General features: G+C 51.3%; 1 protein-coding gene across 3 annotated transcripts in view; it reads right to left on the reverse strand.

Moving 5' to 3' along the window:
• CREB3L1 (cAMP responsive element binding protein 3 like 1) overlaps window positions 1-8,786 on the reverse strand; it is a 46,498-nt gene extending 37,712 nt beyond the window's left edge. For all 3 annotated transcript variants that reach the window (XM_054828623.1, XM_054828622.1, XM_054828621.1), the window contains exon 1: window positions 8,508-8,786. In XM_054828623.1, the coding sequence (XP_054684598.1) occupies window positions 8,508-8,512 (5 nt within the window). In that variant the 5' untranslated portion in view covers window positions 8,513-8,786. The remainder of the gene's footprint in view (window positions 1-8,507) is intronic.
• Window positions 8,787-9,050: the final 264 nt, after the last annotated feature.

Below are 9,050 nucleotides of genomic sequence, written 5' to 3' on the forward strand. Positions count from 1 at the left end.
TAGGAGAGGGAGGGCTGAAAATACTGCGGAGCCAGGAGCAGGCTGCATGTCGCAAGGTAGACCCCCTGCGCCTCAGCCAGCAGAGACATGTTATTCTTGAGTTGCAGTGCTCCCACCTGGACATGCCATGGCATCAAGAGGACAAGCCAGAGCCCCCATGACACTGCGGTGGGGAAGCTCAGCACAGAGGAAGTTCTTTGGGCATCGGTCTAAGGAAGCTCACCTGCAGGAGGGATGCTGACAATCCAGTATAAGTGTCCAAAACCAATGTTGTATCCAGCTCCCTCCTGTGTAACGTGCTTGGTGTCAGGCCCAAGCTATATTTCTCCTCCAGCCTTGGCTGCCAGGTTCCTCCTAAGGGAGCCCTGACATTCCTGTTGCAGGGGAACTCCTGACACAGATCGCTGAGCTGAACACATTACATTGCATCTATTCTAGGAAAAATGTTAACTGTGTTTTGAGCAGGCTTTGCTAATCAGGTCAGCCAGATTGACCTAAACGAACATTTTTCCTAATCAAGACAAAGTCACAGTGTAAAGAAGCCAAAAGCAACTTTGCTGAGGTAGTCAGGGGTGAGTTTCCTCTGGAACAGGCTGGACAGTGATCGCAATGAATGACCTCACATAAGGCATCACCTTTGAGACCTAAAGATGGTACTAATTACCCCAGCACTGGTTTAAATTACATACTAGTTTCAGGGAGAATAGCCATGCACATTGCCTCCATCCTGTATGAGGAATTTCTGCAATCTTAGAAAGTGAGAAGATAAAATAGGAAGAGAAAGAAAGGAGTGAAAGTGTGTGGATATCTGCAGTTCCAACCTTCACGAGACCTTGTTCTGGCTGAATAACGTGTCAAGATTAGTGTCAAGCATCTATCACTCAGACGCTGACCACAGCAGGGCAGCTCCACATGATTTCAAAGGCAGACAGCCCTGGAGAGATTTAAGAAAATAGGAGTAAAAGGACAGATGCAAAGAAAGAGAAGAGAAGAGAAAGTGGGTAAAGAAGTCAGAAAGGGATGGGTGAGAGGGGAAGGCTGGCGTGTTCAGGTCAGCTCAGGAGACTACAGGAAAGGGAAACTTTAAATGATGTGACCCTGCAGGAAAGCAGAAGGAAAAAAAAATGTTTTCTTGAGCAGCTGGGAATAAGTTAGACAGATGTAAACACTGCACAGCAGACATGTGGGGAGCAACTGGGCTGAAAGACACAGCCTGCCTTTCAGCACGCTACCTGCAGTCTCCTGCTGCTCTGGCCATGCCCTCGGCTCCTCACACTCTTTCAGCTATTTCTGCTCTGAGAGATGATGCAAAACATGCAGGCACCAACCCAAGAAAACACCTAGCAACTCACAAGTTGAGCTCCAAAGACAGAAAGGAGAAAGAAAAGGGCTCCATGCAAGCACCCACCCTGTCCTATTGCCAGGCTGAAAACAGAATTGATGATTTCAGCCAGAGAATACCAAACTACGTTAAAGTGGCACATACAGAAGTCACCTGCTGCAGCAGGACAGTCACGGTGTCAGCATGGGGGTCAGTCGAGAAACATGACTTTGGTTCCACCCTTGCTCTCACTTCTCATCTCCCACGTGGAGACACAATGTCCCAGCAGTTGAGATGTGTAAAGGAGGATAAATACAGTCCCCAGCAGAAAGCTGGGATTGGTGGGATGTAGTAATCCCAGGACTGAGATTGACCTGGAAGTGAGGACTAACACATTTGGCTCTTCCAACAGACACCTCTCCTGAAGAGCAATGCTGGCCACAGGGTTGCCTGTGAAGCATTGGTGACTGTACCTGAGCTTGCAGCACAGACCTGGAATTTCCCTGGGAAGTCTCCCAGCCAAATCAGGTCAAGACACAGCTCTTGGATATTTCTTAGTTGAGCTGTAATGGTCCACTTCATCCCTGGTGCCCTAACTGTTCCCCTGTAACTCTGCAGCAAGGAAAGTGACCAACTGGCTTTTGGATCCCATTTGGTTTCCTGCAGTGGACTGTCCACAACAGGACAAGGATGCACAGGCTTTAGAGGGTTGACTCATCCCTTCCATAAAATGCAGTGGTACAAGTCAGTCTTGAGAATCAAATCTTCATATCGAGCACAATCCTACCTGTGGCTATGAGAAGAGAACCTGCCATGTGGCCGTCACAGAGACAACTCCAGAGAGTGAAGTGTTTTCATTCGCTTCCTTTAACACTGAGAATTTTTCAAGTAGTCAGTAAGTAATAGACTTAATGTTAATTAAATACTACAGTCTGAAAAACTACAAGGAAGTGCTGAGAAAAAAAAAGGAGTGAGCCCAGGAGCAGCCCGTTCTTAGAGGAAACACAGGAGTACATCACAGAGGTGTCAGCATAGCCACATTTTGACTAGTGGGGCTGCATCTGTGGCTATGAAATCCCTACTTCTAAAATTTCCCTTTAAGGGGCTGCTTCAGAAAATGCTCTTTCCAAATTCCCCTCTCTACCAGAGACAGCTCCATTCCAGGCTTCAGTGAGACCAGTGCAGCAGTGCTGGATGGGACCAGCACAGTGCTGGATGGGACCACGCAGTGCCGTATAGGACCAGTGCAGCATCAGATGGGCTCCTGGGCAGCAGAAGGCGCTTTGCATCAATGAACTCAACACTTGTCATAGGATTCAGAAGCCACCAGACACCTTGCTTAGACACTCATACAGGTACCAGGAAGAGGTCCAATGGAACAGTCTCAGAGGCTTTCTACAGTCTGGTCTGTACAGATGAGACCCCTAGGTTTCCTGCTCTCTGGAAGCAGTGGTGGCATTGAATGACTGCCTTATGCCAGAGGGGATGGGGATCACCTGGCAGACATGGCCTGAGCTGTACACAACTCCAGCATCTCCCAGCTGGTGCTGCTGACACCCTCAGTGGGAGCGGATTGTATGCACAGATGTGCTTCCACCCCCTGCCAACCCCTCCCTTTGTTTGCTCTGCAAGCACTTCACCAAAGTCCTTCCTGCTGCTCCCCACCATGATGATGGCTCTGTCTCCACTGTTTAACCCTGTTTTGGATGCATGCCTGCCCACACCCCTGCTCTGAGTTGCAACCTCTCTCCTAGGTCTGGCCTACCAGCATCATTAAAGGGTTTTCCCACTTTGGCTGAGATGAGCATTTAGGCCAATGGATCCCCAGCACATGCAGGCAGTTATCCAACAGATGAGCGTTTTTATTTAGGAAGAGTATCCCAAATGTTTTTCAGTCTCTTGGCAGCTAGGAGGGACACATGAATGATCCCCAGTCCCTCTGCATGAAGTATTACCTAGAGTCTTCCAAGGAGAGTCAAATCTCTCCCCTTCTTCATTACCAAAATGGAAATACGTTTCCTGGTGATGACCCTGTGGTGATGATGCTGTAGGCTCAGAGACCCATGAACTGCTGTGTTCAACTCTGGTTTCGTCCTGCTGCTTGCACTTCTGTAGGTGTAAGTCCCACTATGAGACAGTAAGGAGCAGCATGGATATGAAATGGAGGAATGATGAAATGGATCCAAAGAGACTAATGAAATAGGAAAATCTGGGAAGTATTATTTTAGGATTAATTTCCATCAGGCCAGGTCTGATGGCCCCACCAGGTCTCTCTGTATCTGTGCTCCAGATCCCACAGGAATCTCTGACTGGCCAGTTCCAAGCAAAATGTGAAGAAAAAAGTCTTGCCTTGCCCAGTACTTGGCTGACTAACCAGAGATGTGTCATTGACCAAATTTTACCAGGCATGGGAATAGAGGGCCAAAATGCTTGTTGCATGTTCCCCCATGAGGGACTATCATCAGTCCCAGACACCCAGCCTCCCAGAACTCCCCTCTCTAGCAGCTGAAAGGGTTGAGAAGTGGATGACCAAATTTGCCTGAGCTTTGTCTTCACTGTGTACAGAGATGGTAGGAGAGAGCTGACATGGCATGAAGCTCACTCAGACCAAAGGCCATTCCAAGACCTAAGCACCACTTAAGTGCTATTTATGTCCCTGTAGTAGGCATAAGAGGAATAGAAGTGTGTACAGGCTTCTTGCAAGAGTGACAGCCATCCGTGGTGAATAGCCTCTCTTTATCATCAGGGAAGCTCCCCCTATGAGTCGCACCAGCACTGCTCTCAACCTCCTCACTACATACAGTCGTGCTACTTTCCTCCTTTCTGCCTGCTGGGACTAATATTAAAGGAAGGAGCACGCGGAAGGCACAAAACCCAGTTTTCACTCAAGGAGCAACCCACAGGGACGAGCAGTTCCTCTCCCATTCTGCTGTCTCCCAGTAGACTCCAGAAGATGCTGCTTGTCATATTACCTGGGCATATAGGATCACACAGTGAAAGAGCGCGTTACTGTGCTTTCCCCAAAGGAGCTGGGTTAGCACTGCTGAGACAGCCTGAATTGCCAGCTTCTAACAGTGAAGATCTTGACTAGTGTGTAGGATAATTTTTTTGCCTTTGATGTCCTCCTTTTAGAAGGAGGTAAAGAATATGCATTGAAAAGCATAGAGTCAAAATGGAGCTGTATTTACATGAACATCCAAAGTCATCTTTTAAGGTATTTTTCGTACTATAAAATACAGAAACATAGAGAAGAAACAGACCCACTGGGGTACTGGGTTAAAAAGAAACACATGCCTCCTGTTTTGCTGGTTTATTCTGGCTTCATTCTGACACCAGAGTGTCACAAACCCAGTGAAGCACAGTGGTGAATCTGACTCAAAAGATAAGGCTTTTGCGCAGTTTCACAGCACTGATAAGAGCTGAGAGAGAAAGAAAGAGCTCTCAGAGTGCAGCTGTAATAGACTGTTAAGTGAATAGATGGGTGCTTGCAGGAATGACCAGAAATGCTGGACTGGGCAGGAGACAGACAGGTGAAATTGATAAGCAGAGACTGCATGAAGGATTAGCCTCATTTACAGTGGGTCCTTCTGGCAGAAAATGATGAGCAAAGTTGCCTAAGTTCAAGAGCAGTAGGTGGCCTCCTGAGCAAAATGAGACTGATAATGTTGTTAGTAGTCATCATATGTAAGTCTGGTAAGCAGAAGCTAAGTGAAGTAAAAAGAAGCATCTTGTGTCCCTTGGAGATTTCCCCTCCAAGTACCAAGCAGACACCACTTTCCTTAAGATTTTCCCAAAAAAACCCCAACCGATCTTATAATCCCAGACACATGCAGGTTGGGCGGGATCTCAGGAGGTCTCTAATCCAACCTCCTGCTCAGAGCAGGGCCAACACTAAATGCAGACCAGGTTGCTCAGGACTTTGTCCAGATAGGTCTTGGAAACCTCCAAGGAAGGAGCTTCCACAGTGTCTCTGGGCAGCCTCATCCACTCTTAATTGTCCTCACAGTGAGAAATTGTTTCCTTATACCCAGTCTAAACCTTCCCCATTCCAATTTATGACCACTCATCCTCCTGCCATGCACTTATGGAAAGAGCCTGGCTCCATCTTCTCAGTAGCTTTGTCGGCTCCATCTTCTCAGTAGCTTCCTCATCAGTGCAGGCAGGCTGCTGCTAGGTCCTCCTGGAGCTGCCTCTCCTCCAGCTGAACAAGCCCAGCTCGCTCAGCTTCTCCTCACAGGAGAAGTGCTCCAGCTCCCAGCTATCTTCGTGACCATCCCACACACACACTCAGATTTATCAACATCTTTCTGGTACCAGGAAGTCTAAAACTGGACACAGTTTTATGATTGTCAAGAAAAGGGGGATAATCACATCCCTCTGCCTATCTGCTGCCGCCCTCCCATTGCTAGCTGCCAGCTGCCTTTGCTCCTGGGACACAGCACTGCTCCTTGAGCCCCTGGTGGGTCAGTCCATCCATCCCAGGGGCAGGAGATGGTATTTGGCCTTTCTGAATTTCATGATGTTTCTGGTGACCCATTCCTCCCACATGTCTAGGTCCTTCTGAACAGCACCCCCACACTTATTATTTTTTTAATGTATTTTCTGTTTCAAGCACACAGACCTTTTTGAGCATGCATCTACAGATGTGCCTTCATTACTTCTTTGTCACAACTTCAGATCAACAACATAGGGAACCATTTTTTAAAGATCAAGATGATTCATTAGGAGTGCCAAGGTTCAGGAAAGGAGAGTAGCTTAGAGACACATAATTCTTGCCCCAAAGGAGCGCAGCCTCTGCAGTAAGGTTCATCCATCTTTTGTTTCCGCTGTCTTTCTGAACAGAAGACATCATCCTCAGAAAAAGTTTCATACTGGCATTTTATGGCCAAAATTTCTGGCCTGCTCTAAGAAAAATGCTTGCTGAACAATATCTGGAAAAGTTTGTCCATCTTTGAAGCAAAGGCACTGGCAACTTTGCGAGCTATTGTGCACGGTGATGCTTTGCACAGTTCTATGTAAAAAGAACTTCTCAACACATCTCAACATCCCAGGAGATTTGCTGGATTTAGTAAGAAAATGTAAGTGTATTCCTTCCCCCTTGTTGTCATGCAGAGTGAGAACAAAGAGGGTGATGTATTATGTTCTGGCTCTTGTATCACCAACAGATTTGGTAGGCGAGAAGTGGCTACAGAATCTCTCATATTTATCATCTGCAGGAAGAGAAGATATCAGCTTGACTCTCACACTCCAGCAGAAGTTTGTGGTGCTGGCAGTTGGGAAAAAATCCACAAAAGCATTTATTTTTTTACATGTAAGCTGAGCACAATGATGTCTGAGTCACCGCAACCTAGTTAATGTGAAGGCAAGGGTAAGGCTACTTCAAGAAGCAGCTTTCCAAGCAGAAAGGCCATTTAAATGAGGCGGGACGGAGGCAGCCTGCACACGGCCACTGCACGCTTTAAACACACTGTCCTGGCAGGTGGCACCAGATGGCACTCTTACACAAAAGCTTCTTTCTCACAGGGTCTACTTGCAGGCAGAAGTTGTATCTAAGCTATAGAGAGGTACCACCTGTGTTGGTTAGGGGTCTCCTGACTTCTGACTGCAGCCCATGTTGCACCTAGGTAAAAGGGCTGGTGCCAATACCTATTTTCACTTTGGTGAGGGAATGAATGGTCCTGGCATAAAGCACTTTGTATCAGCACAGCTTCATCCACACTGGATGTATATGGAATTAGGGAAAACACAAGACTCCTAACAACAGGTCTCTAAGATACGAGCAAGGCCTCGCAGCTCGAGTGAGCATTCAGTCTCGGAGTGACGTGCCACTGGAAGGTCTGCCTGAGCACAGCGGGACTCTGCTGCCTCCCATAGAGCCTGACCAGAGTCAGTCCTTGAGGCACTGTAGTATCTTGGAAATTAGGAGCGATTTGTGAGAGATGGGGCTGCCTGCATAATCTCTTTCCCAGACCCGGTGTGCCTCCACACACCAAGCGTGGTGCGCTTAACATATACGCAAACTCTGCATCTCTACTTTCTTCTCCACAAGGGAGGCAGCATAGAAGTCTTTGGATATCTTCTGTGTATCAAAGCAGAAGTGGATTCATCAGGTGTTTAATGGCTACAGCCCTCGTTTCTCTCTCCCCTGCTTTGTGTCATGGTGCTGGCATCTCTCCTGCTCCTGTTGCAAAGGTAGTCCCCAGAGACCCTCACAGTGCTACACTAGGAATGCAGGAGCTGCCAGTATTGTGACAGGGGAGTAACAAGCCGTGGCTAAAATCTCTCTGTCAGGGACAGGCACACTGTCCCACGGCTGCAGCTTCTCAGAGGCTGGTGGAGCCTCCAGTGCAGGCAGCGTCCTGCTGTCCAGTGTCAGGTGATGCCTGCACTCTCAACTCCAAACCACCTCTGAAGTGGGGCCCTTCCCCCTTCTGCTTCAGGGCTGAGGGGCTGCAGGGTTTGCAGCACAAACTCCCAGAGAAAGCTCAGGCAGGACAGCAAAGAGCCCATGCATGCTGCTCAAGGGAGAGCTGCTGGACTGAGGACTCGCATGACTCCTCAGAGAGGCTGGGCAGTTTCCCTAGAGGTGAACAATGCCCCTTTGGTTTCTTGGGACTGGCAACACATTTTCCTCCCAAGTCACTCTTCCCCCTCGCCCTTCTCTCCAAAGTAAATCAGCCCAGCCTTAATGCCAAGCAGGAGATGCTTCATCTCCCAAATGCCACTATAAGAAAAAGTTACAAGCAAACGAGAGCGGGGGCACCGAGCCCAAAGGTCTCCCGATGGCACCCGGTCGTGCCTCCCGTGCTGCCTGCACAACAGCAGGTTGTGCACTCCCCGCCCGGGGCTGCACGCTTCTCCCCCAGCCATCGGTCTCACAAAAGGGCATTGTAAGAAAAAAATCCCTGTGATTTCCCAGCGGGGTCTCCTCGGGGTGCCCGCGGCAGGACGCCTGCGGGCGGCGGGGCCGGTCCCGGGGGGCGCTGGCCGTGCGCGGCGAGGGACACCCGGGTACCTGCACCCCCGGGGCACCCGCGCTCAGGGGCAGGACCCCGGCACACGCAGCCCCGGGGCAGGCGGGGCGCAGCGGTGGCCGCGGCGAGCTCGCCGGCGCGTACCGTCCCCGCTGCCGGGGCCGCCCCTCCGGGGAGGGTGGGGAGGTGGGGTGCTGCCGGCGGTCCCTTACCACATTGCTGAGGAAGTCCGCCTCGCTGAAGTCGCCGAGGTCGAGGAAGCCGGTGCCGGCGGCGGGGAAGAGCCGCTCGGCGGGGAAGGGCTCCAGGATACTGTCCATGGTGCCCGCGGCGCGGGCGCTCGGCCGCCCCCCGCGCTCCGCCGGCCGGGCTCACTGCGGCGGCACGCTCCCGCCCGCCCCCCGGCGGCGGCGGTCCATGGGGCGGCGGGGGCCGCGGCGGGGAGCGAGCCGCCTGCCGGGGACGGGAGCGCCGCGCCGGGTGCCCGCTCGGGGCAGCTGTCAGTGCCCCGCTGCCGAGGGGCCGGCCGCGGCACGCCCCCGCTCGCGCATCGGGAGCCGGCGGGGCGGGACTTCCCTCGCCGACACCCCCTTAAGGCAGCGCGGCGCACCCGCCTCCCGGGCAGCCCCCCGCACCGCCGGGGCCCCCGGCGTCCTCCCGCACCGCCGGGGAGAGCGAGGGCGAGCCCTGTGGCTGCCCGGGGCTGTCGCGCTGCTCCCTCCCGGGGTTGCGGAGGGGGCCCGAGGGTGACGCCG

The sequence above is a fragment of the Grus americana genome, chromosome 5 (assembly GCF_028858705.1).
Source record: "Grus americana isolate bGruAme1 chromosome 5, bGruAme1.mat, whole genome shotgun sequence".
In the NCBI taxonomy this organism is placed as follows: domain Eukaryota; kingdom Metazoa; phylum Chordata; class Aves; order Gruiformes; family Gruidae; genus Grus; species Grus americana.